Source organism: Rhinatrema bivittatum, chromosome 6 (assembly GCF_901001135.1).
Source record: "Rhinatrema bivittatum chromosome 6, aRhiBiv1.1, whole genome shotgun sequence".
Lineage (NCBI taxonomy): Eukaryota > Metazoa > Chordata > Amphibia > Gymnophiona > Rhinatrematidae > Rhinatrema > Rhinatrema bivittatum.
The window spans coordinates 19,580,284-19,601,834 of NC_042620.1; the positions used below are offsets into that span (position 1 = coordinate 19,580,284).

At 42.4% G+C, this 21,551-nt stretch overlaps 1 protein-coding gene across 2 annotated transcripts in view; it reads left to right on the forward strand.

The window, feature by feature from the left end:
• MAP3K2 (mitogen-activated protein kinase kinase kinase 2) overlaps positions 1 to 21,551 on the forward strand; it is a 222,912-nt gene that overhangs the window by 69,092 nt on the left and 132,269 nt on the right. Inside the window, exons 1-2 of one of the 2 annotated variants that reach the window (XM_029605131.1) lie at positions 20,496 to 20,578; positions 21,084 to 21,202. In XM_029605131.1, coding sequence (XP_029460991.1) covers positions 20,542 to 20,578; positions 21,084 to 21,202 — 156 coding nt within the window. In that variant the 5' untranslated portion in view covers positions 20,496 to 20,541. Of the gene's footprint in view, positions 1 to 20,495; positions 20,579 to 21,083; positions 21,203 to 21,551 lie in introns of those variants that run through there. The other variant, XM_029605132.1, reaches the window with a different exon arrangement.

Consider the following 21,551-nt stretch of genomic DNA (forward strand, 5'->3'; position numbering starts at 1 on the left):
AGGGAACTTCTTTTCCGCCATTATTGGTGGCTGCATTTTAAGGAGGGTACTAAGAAATTCGTTGAAGCCTGTCCTACTTGTGCTACGCACAAATCCTCCCGGACTCGACCTTGGGGTTTATTACAACCCTTACCTATACCTGATAGACCTTGGTCCCACATTGCTATTGATTTCATCACAGATCTACCCCTAACTGAAGGAAACAATACTATCCGGGTCGTGGTAGACTGTTTCTCTAAGATGGCTCACTTTATTCCCCTTCTTGGGTTACCTTCAGCTTTAGAGTTGGCTCGTTTATTTATTCAGCGCGTCTTCCGGATCCATGGACTCCCTCAACATATCCTTTCGGATAGAGGAATGCAGTTCACAGCACGTTATTGGAGAAATTTGTGCAAAACATTTGGAATACAACTCTTCTTTTCTTCGGCTTATCACCTACAAACTAATGGGTTGGCAGAACGGACCAATCAATCACTCCCAAGACATTCCTGCGTTATGTGCATCAACGCCAGGACACCTGGTCTTCATTACTTCCCTGGGTGAAGATTTGTCATAATAATCACTGCACACAGGCCACCAGGATATCACCTTTCTATTTGGTCTTTGGTAGACACCCCCGGATACCGCTACCCATTGCCACCCCTACATCTTGTTCTGCGGTTGAACTAGCCACCCAAAATCTGAAGGACTTAAGGAAAGACACTCACACCCTCTTACAACAGGCTGCAACCAAGGCTAAAGAAAAGGCAGACAAAAGGCGAAGACCAGCCCCGCAAATTCATCAGGGAGATCTAGTTTGGTTAAATACCCGTAACTTTAGACTACGTATGCCTTCTTTGAAATTCGCTCCTCGCTTTGTGAATCCATTCCCAGTCGAGAAACAGATTGGAGAGGTCACTTATAAGCTGCGATTACCACCAACACTCCACATCCACAGTGCTTTTCACATATCCCTCTTTAAACCAACATCTCCCCCACTCCTCTTACGACCCCCCCCACTCACACATAACAATGATCCCTCCACTAACATCACCTTCCCCACTCATGTACGAAGCCTCGGCGTATCCATTGACAGTCACCTCAACTGCAAAAAATTCATCAATAACACCCTCAAAGACTGCTTCTTCAAATTGCACACCCTAAAAAGACTCAAACCTCTATTACATCTCAGCGACTTCCGTACCATACTACAAGCCCTCGTATTATCGAAAATAGATTACTGCAACTCCTTGCTCCTAGGCTTGCCTAAAAACACCATACAGCCATTGCAACTCCTCCAAAATGCAGTTGCCCGGATACTCACCAACACCCACAAAAATGATCACATAACCCCGGTACTCAAACATCTGCATTGGTTACCCGTAGCATCCAGAATTACCTTCAGAGCCCTCACTCTAATACACAAATCTCTTCACAACCAGAACATGCACTGGTACAAAGATCATTTCTCCCTTCACAACAACAATAGACCCACTAGAAAACAATACCTGGCCACACTACATACCCCCTCACCCAAGCGTACTAAACTCCGCACCACAAACGAAAGGGCCCTCTCCCTAGCAGGTCCTTTCCTCTGGAATAAACTACCCACATCCCTCCGCCAAGAAGCCTGCCCAAAAATATTCAGGCAAAACCTTAAGACCTGGTTCTTCAAACACTTATACACCTAACCTACACCCTCTCACAAGCACTCCCTCTCCAATTCCTTACCTCTCTCCTCCTCTACCCCCCCTCTTCCTTTCCACCTCCTCTCCACTCCCCTCCCATTTTTACTTAACACCTTCCCTTCTCCCCTTTGCATTCCTCTAAGTGAATACTAGGACAATATAATTGTATATAAGGACATTATAATATCAAACACGTATATATATACCTCCTACAAATGCTGATATCCCTCCCAAATGTCAGAATTTCTCTGCCCCCTTGTTTAGCTAACCTCCTTAGTTAACCCCTTTAGTTAATTATTACTTGTAAAAACTAATTTGTTATTTGTATGGTTTAACTGTTCCTCATATAATCATGCAATAATTGTAAAGCCTGTTGCTAAATTTCTGTTCTCTGTAAACCGACGAGATGTTCCCAACGTTCATCGGTATATAAAAGCCAATAAATAAATAAATAAATAAATAAACCAGAAATCTTGTCCTAGCCTTCCAAAAAACCTAAACAAGTTCCGCCCGACATTGTGGAGGACACACAATATGAGGTAGAAGAAATTCTGGACAGAGATAAGTAAAGGATTCTGCTTCCTCGACATTGTCAGAAAATGATGTGGAGCACTGAGCAAAGACGAAGAGCTGTAGACATTAATCCCAGTCACTGCACAATGTTGAGAATAAGGAGACACTGGCAACAGATATATGGACTTCGGAGTGGAGTAGTAGACTACTGGTTAGAGCAGTGGGCTACGAACCAGGAGACCAAGGTTTGAATCCTGCTGTTGCTCCGTGTGACCTTGGGCAAGTCACTTTACCCTCCATTGCTTCAGGTACAAACTTAGATTGTAAGCCCTCTGGGGATAGAGAAATACCTTCAGTACCTGAATGTAATCCACTTTGAAGCACTGAAAAAAAGTGCAAAAAGTGGAATATAAATTTAAATATATCCTCTCAATCATTCCTGCAGAGAATACAATTTACCCTTGACAGAAACTGGGGAATTTGTGGCAGCCTCCATGGGCCAAGGTCATAGCCAAATGCACCTCAGGTGATCTAAGATGATGTGACCTTTCCTTTTGCTTCCCAGGGTGTTTTAATATGGGCAATCTGAGGAACCAAACAGAAGAAAAATTGTGAGCCTCCATTTGTGTCATATCAGTGCACAGCATCGATGCAAACAAAGGTCCAACCCATTCTGGAAAATCTCAGAGCACTGGAAGAATTGCTTTGATGCCGGTCCCTGAAGGACTATCAACATCAGTATAATCCACCCCAATGTCTGTTTCCAGTACATTGGATGAGGAAGCTTTCTTGAGGCATTGGGATACATGAGTTCTAGAGCTCTCCAGCCTATTGAGGGCCTCTCAGGGGTGTTGGCTGTCAGATAGCTGGGGACTAAGGTTACCCCTCTAGCCCAAAAGTGGGAATCTGAGTCTGAGCATTCAAAGAAGTACAAAGATAGATCTGAGGACTACTCTGATCAGGAGGAATCCAACTTCTCCACAGAAAAGAAGAATATCTTTACCAAAGACCTCTCCTTTGTCAACTTTATTAAAAGAATGTCTGAAGATATAGCTTTTCAGTTGGAGAAGGAAGAAGGATGTACTGATAAGAATGTGGGAGACCCATCCTCCTTTCTGTATCTTCTCCCTTTAAACAGGAAGGCGACCTCAATGTCCAAAGAGCTCCAGGATCTGACAGTCAGGTTCCTTGTTACTCTGTTTCTGAATCCTCTCTCAAAGTCCAGTCCTCATTTCTTGGTGCTCCATGGGAAGGATTCTTGCACACTTGACAGTCTAGAGAGAAACGTTTTTCAGAATGTTATGCTAATTTCCTGCATGATCTCCTACCAGCACTTTATGAGCCAATATTGATTAACATTCTGCAAAAGGTCAAGGATGTATCCAAATTTCTCACTGAAGGTCAGACAATCTGAAGTCATGAATGGACAAGGGTAGTGTCAGGGGTAGAGAGATTCGATTCCATGGCCCTGGGAGTTCAGAGCCAGGGGATTTGACAGCAAAGCCTCAGGGACTCTGAAACAGCAAGGACCTCCTGGTAATATTCAGGAGAAGAATAGATAGGGAGGTCTGTCTACAGAGACTCCCTATTGGACCAGCAGTAGCTGTGGCCCCAATAAACTACAGTATATAAGGAAGTCCTGTATGCCACATCTTTGCTGGTTCAACTGTTGGTCTCTAGCATTCTTCTGTTCCTTGCCCTGTCTATGCCTCAGTTCTTGCCCTTGTGTGGTCCCTGGTACTGGATCTTGTCTGTGCCTGTTTCCTGCTCCAGATCTGCACTCCAGTCCATCCTGGTTACCAATTTTATTATAAGTCCTGGTGGCAGCCTGATCCAATAGCCTCAACCCATGAGGAATGGTGGCTGTCTCAAGGCGAAGACATCCAGCTCATCCAGACCTCTTCAGAGTAGTGCAGACCGTGACAGGTAGGAAGTGTGGAAAATATGGTTAAACATAGAAACGTGACAGCAGCAAAAGGTTGTGTGGCTCATTCACCCAACTAATTTAGCTTTACAATCTCCATCATTCCTTCAGAGATGCCTTGTGTTTGTCTCATGCTTTCTTCAATTCAAATAATGTTTTGTCTCAATTACCTCCACTGGGGGGCTGTTCCATGCATCCACTACTCTCTCTGTAAAGAAATATTTCCTGAGGTTACTTCTGAGTCTATCCCCTTTCACTTTCAGCCCATGACCCTTCATTCTAGGAGTTTCTTTTCTTTTAAAAGAGGCCTGCTTTTTTATTCATGGAAATCTTGGAGGTATTTAAATGTCTCTATCATATCTTCCCTATCTAGTCTTTCCTCTTGGGTATACATGTTTAGATCTTTGTCCCTATATGCTTTAGAAGGAAGATTACTAAACATTTTAGTGACCACCATTTGGACCAACTACAACTGGCTTATATCCTTTTGAAGGTACGGTCTCCAAAATTATCCATAATCCAAATGAGGTCTCACTAAGGTACTATACAGAGACATTATCACTTCCATTTTTCTGGGGACTGTTGCGCTTCCTAAGTAGCTAAGCATCTTTCTGACTTTTGAAATCACTTTTTTTGTTTCTTTGTTTTTGTTTCTTCGTTTCTTTGTTTGTTTCTTTCTTTCTTTCATTTCTTTCCTGCCCTTCCAAGATTCAGGATGGGGTACAATAAAAACATCCACAATATCTCAAACAATGGACAGCATGTGTAACATATATAAATACTAAATCTCAAATAACAATAATAAAAAGAGCCTGCTCAATATATAAAAGGCTCAGTCATCAGAATTGTATGCCAGTTGAAATGTGTTTAGTGCTTTCCTGAAGAATTTTGAATCAAAGATAGTGTATTTCTCTAGGAAGAGAATTCCACAGGAAAGGGCCAGCAGTCGAAAGGCACACACTCTTGTCTCATTGAGTTGAGATAGTCTAGTGGAGGGAACATCTAGCAATCCTTGACTAAAAAACTGTAGTGAGTGGCAGTGTATGTATACTTTCAATGTTGCAGCGATCCAGGGGAAAAACAAAACAGAATTCAGTAGAGTATGAATGGTTGTGGTCAGTTTGTCCTATATACGATGGGAAATGGGAAGCCAGTGAAGGGACTGCAATACTGAGATAAAGTGATCATATTAGGGTGTATTTTAACAGATGGGCAGCAGACTTTTGTATTTGCAGTGGGCGAATTGCAAAAGCTGGGAGACTGGTGAAGAGAGTTTTAACAATAGTCTAAGCCAGAGAAAAGAAGAGATTGAAGCACTGTGCAGAATTCCAAAGGATCTAAAAGAGGTTTCTGGTGCATTAATAGATGAAGTTTAAAGGAGGAGGATTGTGAGAGCTTTACTGTGGTCATGCATAGTTAAAGATGAATCAATAATATCATCAAGGTTTGGATTGAGTACGAGATGACTATTTCCTGGTCTTTGAATTGGATTTTGTCAGGTATATTTGTAATGGGGAAGCATGAGAGGATAATGATTTGAGTTTTATTGATGTTAAGAATATAAGAACATGCTATACTGAGTCAGACCAAGGGTCCATCAAGCCCAGCATCCTGTTTCCAACAGTGGCCAATCCAGGCCATAAGAACCTGATAAGTACCCAAAAACTAAGTCTATTCCATGTTACCGTTGCTAGTAATAGCAGTGGCTATTTTCTAAGTCAACTTAATTAATAGCAGGTAATGGACTTCTCCTCCAAGAACTTATCAAAACCTTTTTTAAACACAGCTACACTAACTGCACTAACCACATCCTCTGGCAACAAATTCCAGAGTTTAATTGTGCGTTGAGTGAAAAAGAACTTTCTCCGATTAGTTTTAAATGTGCCACATACTAACTTCATGGAGTGCCCCCTAGACTTTCTATTATCCGAAAGAGTAAATAACCGATTCATATCTACCCGTTCTAGACCTCTCATGATTTTAAACACCTCTATCATATCCCCCCTCAGCCGTCTCTTCTCCAAGCTGAAAAGTCCTAACTTCTTTAGTCTTTCCTCATAGGGGAGCTGTTCCATTCCCTTTATCATTTTGGTAGCCCTTCTCTGTACCTTCTCCATCGCAATTATATGTTTTTTGAGATGCGGCGACCAGAATTGTACACAGTATTCAAGGTGCGGTCTCACCATGGAGCGATACAGAGGCATTATGACATTTTCCTTTCTATTAACCATTCCCTTCCTAATAATTCCTAACATTCTATTTGCTTTTTTGACTGCTGCAGCACACTGAGCTGACGATTTTAAAGTATTATCCACTATGATGCCTAGATCTTTTTCCTGGGTGGTAGTTCCTAATATGGAACCTAACATCGTGTAACTACAGCAAGGGTTATTTTTCCCTATATGCAACACCTTGCACTTGTCCACATTAAATTTCATCTGCCATCTGGATGCCCAATCTTCCAGTAAAAACTTTTAAAAATATATCCGAAGCAAGAAGCCTATGAGAGACCGTTATTTGATCAAGGGGGTTAAAGGGGCACTTAAGGAAGATAAGGCCATAGGGGAAAGACTAAATGAATTCTTTGGTTATGGTGTTTACTGAAGAGGATGTTAGTGAGATACCCATGCTGGAAAAGATATTCAGTGGTGATGATTCAGAAACAAATTCCCATGAATCTGGAAGATATAATAATGCAGATTATCAAACTAAAGAGTAGCAAATCTCCCAGACCAAATGGTATACACCCCAGAATTCTGAAAACTCGAAAATGAAATTGCAGATCTATTACTAGTAATTCGTAACCTATCATTAAAATTGTGCATTGTACCCAAAGATTGGAGGGTGGCCATTGTAACCCTGATTTTCCAAAGGGCTCCAGAGGTGATCTGGGAAACTATAAATTGGTGAATCTGATTTCAGAGCCAGGAAAAATTGTGGAAACTATTCTAAAGAACAAAGTCACAGAACATATAAATAGACATGGTTTATTGGGACACAGCCAGCATGGATTTATACAAGGGAAATTTTACCTCACCAATCTACTACATTTTTTGAAGGGGTTAATAAACATGTGGATTCTGATGAGCTAGTGAATTTGAATTTTCATAAGGTGTTTGACAAAATGCCCATGAAAAACGTCTGAGAAAAATAAAAAGTTATAGGCTAGGAGGCAATGCCTATTGTGGACTCAAACTGGTTAAAAGATAGGAAACAGAGAGCAGTTACTAAATAGTCAGTTTTCTCAGTGGAGAAGAGTAAACAGTGGATGCCTAAGGAACTGGTGCTTTTTAATACATTTATAAATGATCTGGAAAGGAGAACAGCCTGTGAGGTGATGAAATTTGCAGACACAAAATTCTGATTTGTTAAATTACAAGCGGATTATGAAAACTTGCAGGAGGATCTAGTGAGACTGGAAGACTAGGCATTCAAATGGAAAATGACAGTTAATGTGGACAAGTGCAAGGGAAAAGTAGCCCACACTGTAGTTACATGATGTTAGGTTCCATATTGGGATTTACCATCCAAGAAAAGGGTCTGGGTGCCATAGTGGAAAATACTTTGAAATCCTCAAGTTGTGTGCGGCAGCTATCAAAAAGCAAATAGAATGTTAGGAATTATTAGGAAAGGAATGGAGAATGAAAGGGAGAATGTCATAATGCTTCTGTATCGCTCCATGGTGAGACCGCACCTATAATATTGTATGTAGTTCTTGTCGCCACATCTCAGAAAAGATTTACATGGCTTGCAAAAGTATTTGATCCCCTAAAAAGTCAGCAGATTTGTTTGGATTACAAATGATACTTTAAAAGATTGTTCCAGACATTGTTGTAAACCATATGCTCTTAAAGTAAAATTTCAAAGTCACAATTCATTATTTCACTGCATGTTTTGTAAAATAAAAAAAAACTGAAAAATGCTGCTTGCATAAGTATTCAACCCCTTCAAGACTAGTATTTGGTAGAACCAACTTTTGCTGCGATAACAGCTTTAAATATATCGGGGTAAGCTTTTACCAGCTTTGCATACTGTTTAGGAGTGAATTTTGCCTATTCTTCCTGGCAGATTTGCTCCATGTTGTTCAGGTAGGTTGTATGATGCTTATGGACTGCAATTTTCAAATAGCGTCATAGATTTTCGATTGGATTGAGATCTGGACTTTGACTTGGCCATTGTAGAACATTCACCTTTTTGTTGTTCAACTATTTTTGTATTGCTTTGTGTTTTGGGATCATTGTCCTGCTGAAAGGTGAACTTTCTCCCAAGTTTTAGTTTTTTAGCAGAGTGAAGCAGGATGTCTTGCAGTACCTTCATATATGTTGCATCATCCATCAATCCTTCAATTTTAACAAGATGCCCAGGCCCCGCTGAGGAAAAGCATCCCCTCAACATGTTGCTGCCACCCACATACTTTACTGTTGAGATGGTATTTGCTGAGAAGTGGGCAGTGTTAGGTTTGTACTACATGTAGCATTTTGAATTTTGGCCTAATAGCTCCATTTTTGTCTCATTTGACCACAAAACCTTCTCCCACATTTTAGCTGGGTCTCTCTGACGCTTTCTGAGAAACTCCAGATATACTTTGAGATACACTTTGATGTGGTTTTTCCTCAGTAATAGCTTTTTTTTGTGGCTACCTTCCCATGCAGGCCAGTTGTACGCAGAGCTCTTCATATAGTTGACTATTGTGCTTCCACTCCAGTCTTAGCCACTGAACTCCGTAGCTCCTTCAAAGTGATTGTTGGCCTCTCGGTGGCTTCCCTCACAAGTCTCCTCCTTGCTCTGACGCTGAGTTTTGAGAGACTGCCTTGTCTAGGCACTGTCTGGGTGGTATGATGAAGCTTCCATTTGCTCACAACTGATCCAACAGTGCTCACTGGGATATCCAAGCACTTGGTTATTCTTTTGTAGCCTATTTTTTTGCATGTCTATAACTTTATCTTTAATTTCCTTAGAATGCTCTTTGGTCTTCATTTTCACAGCTTTCCTTCAGATTCACAGTCAGACCAATGGTATTGGAATTAAGGGGTTTTTTATCCAGAAAAGCTGACCTTTTTAATGATTCACAGGTATATAAGAATGTAAGAACATAGGACCTGCTATACTGGGTCAGACCAAAGGTCCATCAAACCCAGTATCCTGTTTCCAACAGTGGCCAATCCAGGTCACAGGTACCTGGCAGGATCCCAAGGGGTAGAGAGATTCCAAGCTGCTTATCTCAAGGATAAGCAATGGATTTCTCCAAGTCCACCTTAATAATGGTTAATGGATATTTCCTCCAGGAACTTGTCCAAACCTTTTTTAATTGCAACTACACTAATAGCTTTCACCACATCCTCTGGTAATGAATTCCAGAGCTTAATTATGCATCCTCAGCTCTGTACTTAGCCATATGTGAGGACTTACCAGCCTGCTTGTCCTGTGAGATAAGAGAAGATGGAAGATTTTCAGACACCGCTTGAGCTCTTGAGGAGACAGCAGTGGGGCCCACCCTCAGTTGAGTATTTTTAGTCTGGGAGCCTGCCTCAGGAGTGGACTTAAAAAGAAAAAAAAAAAAGTTGGTTGGAGCCAGAGGGAGTGCTTGGAGGTGACGCCTTGTGCCCTCTTCCCACCCCGTAGCCAGAGACCCATTCGTGCTCTCAGCCAGGGAAAGCTGAGCTCAGGTATGCAAAAAAAAAAAGAAGAAACAACTGTAGGGAGGTTTTCGTTTCCCACTTTCTTCCTTATCGGGTCTCCTTCCCTCAGTGCTGGACGTTCTGCATCCTTCCTCCCTTCCCTGTCTCTTCTCTGCGGAGAAGAGACAGGGGAGAAGAAAAAAGGGTTCGCACTCACAAAGCGGGGAGTAGCTGGCTTGTTACGGCGGTTACTACCCCAAACCAAGTGTACCTGATACTTCACTCTCGACGCATATCCAGCATGGCTCTCTGCTTCAACGGCATGGGAGAAAGACTGATACATCACGAATTTCCAGCATAGCTCTCTGCTTCAACGGCAGGGGAAAAGAAAAACTGATACTTCACGCATATCCAGTATAACTTCAACGGCAGGGGAGAAGAAAAAAGGATTCACACTCACAAAGCGGGGAGTAGCTGGCTTGTTACGGCGGTTACTACCCCAAACCAAATGTGCCTGATACTTCACTTTCGATGCATATCCAGCATAGCTCTCTGCTTCAACGGCAGGGGAGAAGAAAAAAACTGATACCTCACGCATATCCAGCATAGCTCCCTGCTTCAACGGCAGGGGAGAAGATAAACAACCAATAAGGGCTGTATAACATAATCTGGGTAAAAACAAATAAGCATGGGTGTAGCTTGCTTATTGCGGCGGTTACTACCCCTACTACCTCTAACTAATCAAGCTAGATATTTCACTTGGATGCAGCTCCATCACCGCTCTCTACATTAATGGTGGGGGTGGAAGGGAAATAGAACCAAGAGCTAAGAGAAACAGATAAGTATGAGAGAAAAAATGAGGGAAGCTTGCTGGGCAGACTGGATGGGCCATTTGGTCTTCTTCTGCCGTCATTTCTATGTTTCTATAATGTAGAGCAGAGGTAGATGGTTGAGCAGCCCTTGGCTAGGGCCCGCTCAAAAGACTTGGTTTCTTCAGTTGCGTGGTTGGCTGCGGCAGTGCTCTTTTCCTGTGTGCCAGCGGAGCACACTGCGTAGCGGTGCACAGACGTAAGCGCACATGTGCACATGTACTTGAGTACACGTGCAGCATATATTTGTGCGTGTTCTTGAGTGCGTATGTCCACGGCCTGGTTTTGGGCGAATCATTATGTGTGCAGGAACTTACATCCTGTTTCCAACAGAGGCCAAAAACCAGGCCACAAGGACCTGGCAATTACCCAAACACTAAGAAGAACCCATGCTACTGATGCAATTAATAGCAGTGGCTATTCCCTAAGTAAAATTGATTAATAGCCATTAATGGACTTCTCCTCCAAGAACTTATCCAAACCTTTTTTGAACCCAGCTACACTAACTGCACTAACTACCTTCTCTGGCAACAAATTCCAGAGCTTTATTGTGCGTAGAGTGAAAAAGAATTTTCTCCGATTAGTCTTAAATGTGTTACTTGCTAACTTCATGGAATGCCCCCTAGTCCTTCTATTATTCGAAAGTGTAAATAACCGAGTCACATCTACTCGTTCAAGACCTCTCATGATCTTAAAGACCTCTATCATATCCCCCCTCAGCCGTCTCTTCTCCAAGCTGAACAGCCCTAACCTCTTCAGCCTTTCCTCACAGGGGAGCTGTTCCATCCCCTTTATCATTTTGGTTGCCCTTCTCTGTACCTTCTCCATCGCAACTATATCTTTTTTGAGATGCGGCGACCAGAATTGTACACAGTATTCAAGGTGCATATTAATTCTTTTGGCTGAGCTCTCCGTTATCAATTGGGTGGAAGCAATATTGCTTGACTGTTAATAATCATGCTCACATATAATCAATTTGTCCACAGTTTGGCTTTTCTAGAGATTGCTGGCGGGCTTATGTCAGAGCAGGGCTATATGTCGTGATGCCAGCTTTATTCCGTCTCCATCTGTTGGTAGAGGTGCATAACCTACTGGTGTGGATTAGCCTGCCTTCCTTAGAGGAAAAGAAATTATCAGGTAAGTAGTAATTTCTCTTTGCTGCCAAATGTTGCCCCTTCCTCTGTGTCCCATGGGGCTGAAGTGCTTCTACTGCCACCTTTGCCAACAGGAAGGCAACGCTAGGGGCCTTCCACTTGTAAACACTGTTTCCTGCCACCAGCACCTCTTTCTCATGCAGTACACTGTTTGAACCGTGTAGGAGAGAGAATAATGCAAGTTTACTTAGGGAATAGCCACCGCTATTAATTGCATCAGTAGCATGGGATCTTCTTAGTGTTTGGGTGATTGTCAGATTCTTGTGGCCTGGTTTGGCCTCTGTTGGAAACAGGATGCTGAGCTTGATGGACCCTTGGTCTGAACCAGCATGGCAATTTCTTATGTTCTTGTTTACCCAGCCTGTGCCATTCAGTCCTTGTTGGTTGATGTCTGAATATAAATCCTCTTTTCTTTGTTCTCCCTGGCGTTGAAGCAGTGAGTTGCGCTGGATATGTATTCCAAGTGAAGAATCAGGCTTAATTGATTCGGGGTAGCAACTGCCGTAAAAAGCAAGCTACACCCATAATTATTTGTTTACCCAGACTATGTAATTCAGACCTTGTTGGTTGTTGCCTGAATATAAATCCTCTTTTCCCCCTGCCGTTGAAGCAGAGAGCTATGCTGGATATGTATTGAAAGTGAAGTATCAGAATTATTTGGTTTGGGGTAATAACCGCCGCAATAAGCAAGCTACTCCTCCGCTTTTTTGTGAATTCAAATCCTTTTTTCCACATTTCCTCTTGCCATTGAAGCATAGAGCAGTGTTGGAGTCGCATTAACAGTGAGTATGTTTATTGAATAAGAGTATTTATCTCCAGGAGTAGCTGTCATTCCCACAAGCCATCCCATGCCTCTTCTCTTCATTCACATCCTTTAGACTTTATGGATCCACAGTATTTATCCCTCGCCCCTTTGAAATCCTTCACAGTTTTGGTCTTCACCACTTCCTCCGGAAGGGCGTTCCAGGCATCCACCACCTTCTCTGTGAAGAAATACTTCCTGACATTGGTTCTGAGTCTTCCTCCTTGGAGTTTCAAATCGTGACCCCTGGTTCTGCTGATTTTTTTCCAACGGAAAAGGTTTGTCATTGTCTTTAGATCATTACAACCTTTCAAGTATCTGAAAGTCTGTATCATATCACCCCTGCAGGGTATACATATTTAGATTCTTCAATCTCTCCTCATAAGTCATTCGATGAAGTCCCTCCACCTTTTTGGTTGCCCTTTTCTGGACTGCCTCCATCCTGTCTCTGTCCCTTTGGAGATACGGTCTCCAGAACTGAACACAGTACTCCAGGTGAGGCCTCACCAAGGACCTGTACAAGGGGATAATCACTTCCCTTTTCTTACTCGATATTCCTCTCTCTATGCAGCCCAGCATTCTTCTGGCTTTAGCTATCGCCTTATTACATTGTTTCGCCGACTTCAGATCGTTAGACACCATCACCCCAAGGTCTCTCTCCTGCTCCGTGCACATCAGCCCTTCAACCCCCATCGAATACAGTTCTTTTGGATTTCCACACCCCATATGCATGACTCTGCACTTCTTGGCATTGAATCTGAGCTGCCAGCTTCCTTAAATCCAGTCTCATTCTCTCCACTCCTTCCAGCGTGTCCACTCTGTTGCAGATCTTAGTGTCATCCGCAAAAAGACAAACCTTACCTTCTGTCCTGTCCGCAATGTCGCTCACAAAGATATTGAACAGGACTGGTCCCAACACCGATCCTTGCGGCACTCCGCTTAACACCGCTCTCTCTTCAGAGTGAGTTCCATTTGTCATCACACATTGTCTTCTGTCCATCAATCAGTTTGCAATCTAGGTCACCAACTCGGCACTCACTCCTAAGCTTCTCATTTTTTTCATCAGCCTCCTGTGCTTCATCCGTTATACTCTACTCTTTTGGGTTTTTGCAGTCCAAATGCATGCCCCTGTATTTTAGTAGTTTTGGACTTTCCATTCTACACAGTCTTTTTTATGGTGGAGTCCAATTCCACACCACTTAATGCCTTGTCATAATCTTGGGTTATCTTCCCTATTTCCAAGAAAAAAAGAGGCTTTTACCAACAAAAAATATTTCCACTCATTGGCAGTTCTTGTTTATCGTTTTAGGTGAAGATAGCTGTTGGCTAGGGAGTCCCATATGTGATATGGTGAACTGCTTGTCTTCAGAGAAAGCAAAATTGCTTATCTGTAACCAGTATTTATTTATAAACATTTGATATTCTGCTTTTTGCCAGGGATGGTATCAAAGTGGATTACAATCAGATTAAGAATTAACAAGTAAATTAGTGGTTAGCAAAGTATGTCATTTTAATAAGATAAAGTCCAGGGTAGGAAGCTTATGCTTTTTAATGAGTTAACAGAAGAAAGCCCTGGTTGAATAACCATGCCTCTGCTTTTTTTTTTTTTTTTTTTTTTTTCGGAAAGCAAGGTAGCTTGGTTCCAGGCGGATGGGTAATGCACCCTTGTTCCAGATCTTGAGGGCATAGTAACTGAATGCCTTCAGTCTTGTGCAGATCATGTTAGCAGAGTTCAGGGGAGAGGAGCCTTTTGTGAGAATCAGAGTTCTCTAGCAGGGCTGTAGTAGGTAAGTGGATAGGAAGGGTATCCGGGGCCTGTTTGTTCACATATTTGAAGAGAAAAGCAGAGGTTTTTAACTGAATCCTGGTTTCAATGGGTTGCTAGTGTAATCTACAAAAGATTGGCTTTATGTGGTCCGATGGTTTGGCCTCTACCAAGATTCTGGCTGTTGGGTTTTGCACTTCCCCTTCCCTCCAACCTTCCCCCACTTCACCCACCCTCCAAACCCTTGACCTGACTTCCGCTAAAGAAGTGGAATCTATTCTCAGAAAACTCAAACCAGCTTCCCACCCTTCAGACACCATTCCCACAAAATCCCTCCTCTCCATCCCGAACACTATATCCAAACCCATCGCAGACATCATAAACTCCTCCCTCTCTTCAGGCTCTGTCCCAGATGCTCTTAAACAAGCTATTGTCAAGCCCCTCCTAAAAAAACCAACACTAGACCCTAAAGACCCCGCTAACTTCCGCCCTATCTCTAACCTGCCCTTCCTATCCAAAATTATGGAAAAGATTGTAAACATCCAACTTACAGAATATTTAGAAAGCAACAACATTCTGCATCCAGCCCAATACGGCTTCCGTAAATACCTCAATACAGAAACCCTCCTGCTCTCCCTCACGGACCACTTACTCATAGGCATGGACCGAGGCAACTGTTACCTCCTCGCCCTACTCGACATCTCAGCTGCCTTTGATACCATCAACCATAACCTCCTCATCAACCGGCTATCCGAAATAGGCATCTCAGGCCTAGCCCTACTATGGTTTAAATCCTACTTATCTAACAGAAAGTTCTCCGTCAAGATAGGAAACGCCAACTCCACACTCTATCCCTTGTCTCAAGGTGTCCCACAAGGCTCCTCCCTCTCCTCCACCCTTTTCAACATTTATCTCACACCTCTGTCAGCTCCTCACAGACCTCGGCCTCAAATTCTACCTCTATGCAGATGACGTTCAAATCGTCATTCCCATTCACAACTCTCTCTCAGATGCCCTTGCCTTCTGGAACACATGTCTTGCCAACATCAATGACTTCCTCACCAACATCCACCTCGCTCTAAACTCCTCCAAAACAGAGCTGCTCCTTATCTCTCCTCACCTCCCTCCCAAACCACCGATCTCCAACGATCCAGCTTTCAACGTCATAACACCCCAACCCACAGTAAGAGACCTTGGGGTTATCATAGATCAACAACTCAATCTCAAAAAACAGATCAACTCCATCCTCAAAGAAGGTTTCTTCAAGCTTCACATCCTGAAGAAACTCAGACCCCTCCTCCACTATCATGACTTCCGCACCGTCATCCAAGCCACCCTTTCCTCAAAGCTGGACTACTGTAATGCCCTCTTCCTTGGCCTACCCTCCTCCACCACCAAGCCCTTACAAATGCTCCAGAATGCCATCGCCAAGGTCATCACCAACTCAAGGAAAGCTGATCACATTACCCCAATACTCAAAGAACTCCACTGGCTCCCCATCGCATCCCGAATTCTCTTCAAAATTCTAACCATAGTGCACAAGTCCATCCACTCGCACAATTCCAATTGGTTGGATGAACCCTTTCGTCCTATACGCACTGAACGACCCACTCGCACTGTCAACAAAGGCACCCTCTCCATTCCCCCTTTGAAAAAAGCCCACCTCTCCTCTACTAGGGACCGTGCACTATCCATTGCAGGCCCTAAACAATGGAACGCCCTCCCTACCACTCTCAGGCTAGAGCCATGTTACGCCAAGTTCAGAAAAAAACTTAAAACATGGCTCTTCCGACAAGCCTACCCTGATTAAGTACACCGACTTCTGCAAGTATCTTGCCTACGCCTTGTATATTCCTGTAAATAGTCCGTTGCAGTTTTTATTTATTGCTTTAATTCCTCCACCTCCTGCTCTTTGTATACTCCTCCTTGTTCGCCCTCCCTGTTCATTGTAATTTCTACCTTTAAAGTTACATTGTAAACCGGTATGATGTATGCATACTAATACCGGTATATAAAAGTTTTTAAATAAATAAATAAATAGTCATTTCAAGCTGGTCTGGGAGGTACCATTCAGTAGAGAGTTACAGTAATCTAATAGACTAGTGATTATTGCATGAATAACTGTCACAAGGTTGCAGTGGTTGAGGTAGTTTGTAATTAGTGACTGCTGGAGGTACATAAAGGAAATTTTCACTACCTTAGAAATGTGGGATTCAGTAGCAAGATTAGGATTAATTTGCATCCCTAGGCTTCATACAGAGTCTTTGGTCTGAAGGCGGGTTCTTGATAGGGAGGGTATCGACTGTAGGGCGTGTTGGTGGCTTAGACAGTTCTTAGGTAGTTCTAGTTGTTTGGAGATGTGGTTATTTTTTGCCTGCCAAATGGCTGCTTTATATTTCTTCGCATGTTGTTTGTGATTATGGAGGATTATGTCCATTTTATGTTTCCGTCAAACTTGTTCAAGTTGATGGGATTGCTGCTTCAAGAGATGAAGACCCTTGTGGAACCATGGGGAGTTGCTAGGGTATCTGGTTTGTCTGGGCTTTAGTGGAGCTAGGGAGTTAATTACTGAAGTGAATTTGCTGTTCCATTGCTGGACTAGGGTTTCTGGTAAATTGGAGGGCATTGGAGTTTCTGATATGTTGAGAAGTTTTTATATTTTTAATTATGATGGTGGAAAGGTTCCTAAATAGTGTTTTGGGTTTTTCTTTGGGGGGGGGGGGGGGGGAGAGTTGGGGAGCCAGATGGGTTTGTTTTAGGATAGGAGAGATGTCTCAAACCAGGTTGTGGTCTGATTAAGGGCCCATCAAGTTATGCATCCTGTTTCCAACAGTATCCAGCTGAAGATACAAGTACCTGGCAAATACCCAAACATTAAATAAAATTCCATGCTACTAATGCCGATAAAAAGCAGTGGCTATTCCCAAGTCAGCTTGGTTAATAGCAGTTTTTGGTCTTCTCCAGGAACTTGTCCAAATCTTTTTTTAAACCCAACTAAGCTAGCTGCCCTTATTACATCCTCTGGTAATGAATTCCAGAGCTTATTTGTGGGTCAAGTGAAAAATAATTTTCTCTGATTTGTTTTAAATGTGCTACTTGCCAACTTCATGGAGTGCCCCCTAGTCCTTGTATTATTTGAAAGAGCAAAAAAAAAAAAAATTCACATTAACCTGTTCTAGTCCACTCATGATTTTATAGACCTCTATCATATCCCCCCTCAGCTGTCTCTTTGCCAAGCTGAACAGCCCTAACCTCTTTAGCCTTTGCTCATAGGGGAGCCATTTCATCTCCTTTATCATTTTGATTGCCCTTTTCTGTACCTTTTTTAATGCAACTATATCTTTTCTGAGATGTGGTGTCCAGTATTCTAGGTGCGGTCTCTCCATGGAGCAGTACAGAGGATTATGACATTCTCTGTTTTATTATCCATTCAATTCCTAATAATTCTAACATTCTATTGCTTTTTGACCACTACAGCACACTGAGCCAATAATTTCAATGTATTGTCCACTATGATGCCCAGATCTTTTTCCTGGGTGGTAGCTCCTAATATGGAACCTGACATTGTGTAACTATAGCATGGGTTATTTTTCCCTATATACATCACCTTGCACTTGTCCACATTAAATTTCATCTGCCATTAGGATGCCCAGTCTTCTAGTCTTGCAAAGTCCTTCTGCAATTTATCACAATCCGCTTGTGATTTAACAACTCTGAATAATTGGCATCTGCAAATTTTGATCACCTCACTCGTTGTTCCTCTTTACAGATCATTTATAAATATATTAAAAAGCTGTGGTTTTTGCTTGAACAAAGGAAAATTTAAATGGAAAAATAAAAAGCACCAGTCCAAATACAGGTCCCTGAGGCACTCTACTGTTTCTTCTTTCCACTGAGAAAACAGACCATTTAATCCTACTGTTTCCTATCTTTTAATCAGTTTGCAATCCACAAAAGGACATCGCCTCCTATCCCATGACAATTTAATAGTTGAAGTCTCCTAGAACTAGGAGTTAGACATAATGGCTATGTCAGAGAAGAATGGTGAGGGTCTGGTGGTCGGTAGATCAGGACGAGTTTGGGGCCTTCATTGCCTTGCAGTTTTATGACTAGGCAGTCACACTTGCCTGATTGTTGGGAAGAGATTAGATTGACAACTAGAGAGTGACTAATGATGATAGCGACCCCTATTCCATGGGCCATGGGGTTCAGGATGTATTTTTTTCTGTTCCCCGAATTGGCATTAAGGAACCCGAGTCACAATGAAGTAGGAGAGCTTTCTGCATCTTTTCTGTAGTTAGTGTTGTAAAGCAACTGGGAGAAGATGCTGTGTGCGAAATTGTTTGGGTGGCTGAGAATTTCCTCTACGCCATGATATCTGGATAGGGAGAGAGGTCTTGTTGAAGCATATTATGGCTCAGTGAGGTGATAATGGAGGAGAGTATTTAAGGTTATTCTGACCTGTCTTTGCTCTGTGTAGATAGTGCAGTATATCTTATTTAATAGATAGTGTTGTATAGGTAATATTGTCTGTACTATATAGGGTGAGTTTCAGCTTTGACTTGTGTGAAGAGTATTAGATTGGGATATGGGTGAGAGCTTCTTATTTTTTAATGGGCATGGGTAGACAATGGAGACCTGTAGAAGAATACCTCAATAAAATGGTAATTTAATGGGTTGCTTACTCTTGGGGGAGCACCAGACTTTGCAGATGGGCATAGGAAGGATGAAAGGAGGTTATATTGTTGGAAACAGGATGCTGGGCTTGATGGACCCTTGGTCTGACCCAGCATGGCATGTTCTTATCCCAAAGTTGTGCACAAAGGAGCACACTCTTTAGCATGGCCTGCTGGCAGGAGGGCCCACCTGGGATGTCCCCTAAAGGGGCTTTACTTGGAGCAGAAGGGAGGTGAGGGGTGGTCCTGGGGAGGAACCTGCTCTTTGGGCCTGCGCCTCGAAGAACTTGGTGGAAGCAGGACAAGGGGAGAGTGCTGAAGGGAGCAGTGGTGGTATCTCCCCTCCAAACCTCTTCAAGGTCTGGGTGGCAAATCTGGCCTGGCCACAATCTTCCTTTTGGCCTTAAAGGGGCCTTAGCTGAAGTGGAAGGTAGGTGAGATGCAGTCCCGGGAAGAGCTAGCCAGTTGGGTCTGTCATTCAAAGGAATTAGGAAGAAGGGAAAAGGGCCTTGGGAACAGTGGTGGGGTCTCCTCTCCTTATCTCATCAAGCTCTGGGTTTGGATGCTAAGTCCGGGCTGGCCTCAATCTTCCTTCCTTCCTTCTTTCAAGATAGCAGTTCCCCAGTCAAGCAATCCCTCCCTCCCTGTGGAGTTGTTTTCCTCCCAGTCAAAGCTTCTGTTTGGAACTGAGGAGTGGAGCTGAGCAGAAGCTGTAACATAGGCAGCATAGAACATTTGCCCTTTTCCAAATAGCTCTGGAAAAATCCATGTGCTAGGTAGCGAGCATGGTCACTTGATCCTATGCGTGACCGGTGAGGTGCAATTTTCAGAGAATACCTGTTATAGGCAAGATTCTTTGCTTTAAGGGAGTTTGGATATATATTCAGTCTTCACACCGCATATTTGGGTACATTGAGGGTTATTTGGAATTCAATTATGGTATCACATATTTAGAAATTCTGGAGCTCTAGGTTATTGATATATGGATGGATTGATACCAGATAGGTTGTACTCGGGTAGGCATAATGACTTATTAAAATAATTATTAATGGCCAAAAGGCATGCAGTTTCATTAAATCTTAAAGATCTGAGTGCTACTTTATTTGGTTTTTGAAGGCATAAGTAGACATGAAGATTATTCTTTGCTGTCAGGGTGACCAAAGCAACATTTAATGATTACAAAAAATTGCGATAAATACTATTAATAGAAGAGTTGCAATGTACAAATGTTTGTTTGGATAGGTAAGAATTTGTGGAGACAGCATAGGGGGTAGTATGATGATTGAAAGGAATCAGGGTTTAGAATAATAGCACGTGAGTTGGTAAAAATGAATGTTAATATTCCTTTTGAATATAGGAGAGCGTGTTTTCACATGCTGTATATTGTATTGACACTGTTCTGAATACAAAGAGTTGGGAAAAGTTATTTTCCTTTGCGGTGCGGTGCTCTTGCAGTTCCCTGTCGAGATTATTAGATGTATGGTTGCTTGTTGATAGGTTCCGAGGAGCTTGGAGTGCTGCCTTTGAGGGATATACTCTCGGTGCCTGGTACAATGAGGAAAATATTACAATGCTGCTTTTTCCTTGCAGGTAAACTGCTTTATCACTTTTCCCAGCACCTTCTGATGTTTGTGCTCTTTAGTTGAATGCATTTGTTAGCCTTGTCTGACAAGATGCCTTAATGTTTGCCTTGCTGTGACAAAAGGTTGAACAACATGTTAAGCTTGATTTCTCACTTGGATATCTGTTTCTTAGGCTTTATAGGGCAGAGCTTTGAGCACTGCTCTTGTAATAGTACCTAGTGATTGACCAAATAGCAAGGCAGCAAATAACTTCCAGAACAGATGTTTTCTTGGCCACAGGAATTTGCTAAAGTATTTGGCCCACACTTTACAAAGGAGATGAAAAAAAAACCTAAGAAGCTTTGGTGTCCATGTGTGATTACGAAGGACTTCTAACGTGTGAATGGGTAACTGTTTTGCAGGAGAGGATACTTGTGTTTTTATGGTTATGCTGTGCTCTTGCTTTTGATATGTGCCCAATGCCTTATATATGAAATTAATTTAGACTTTTCCTCAATGTTTCTATTCAACAGATGAGCAGCAAGTTTTGAATGCAATCATGCAGGATTTGGCTGTCCTTCATAAAGCCAGTCGACCAGCTTTATCCCAGCAAGACATGGGAAAGATGAAATCTTCTTCACCAAAAACGCAGGTAATCTACGTACTGTTTACAATGCCTCTGCGAGAACAGAGCACATGATACTTTGAAATTGTTCTATGTATCTTTGTAAGGGAAAATGCAGGAATTAATCTAAAAACCTCATCAAATTCTTTATTGTAATTAGGAATCATAAGCTGACCAAGTATTACACAACACAACTCCCACAGGAGGTGTTATGCAAGTCAGGGTTTATAGACTAGTGCTCAGATTTAAGGCAATCTGAGCAAATGCACAGCAGTAGTTTATAAGCTAAACTGAAAGCCAATCCTCCCAGGGTAGTTAGAACTGTGGTGACTGTTGTGGCCAATTAAGCAGATGTTTGCAGCAGTGGCAACGTTGT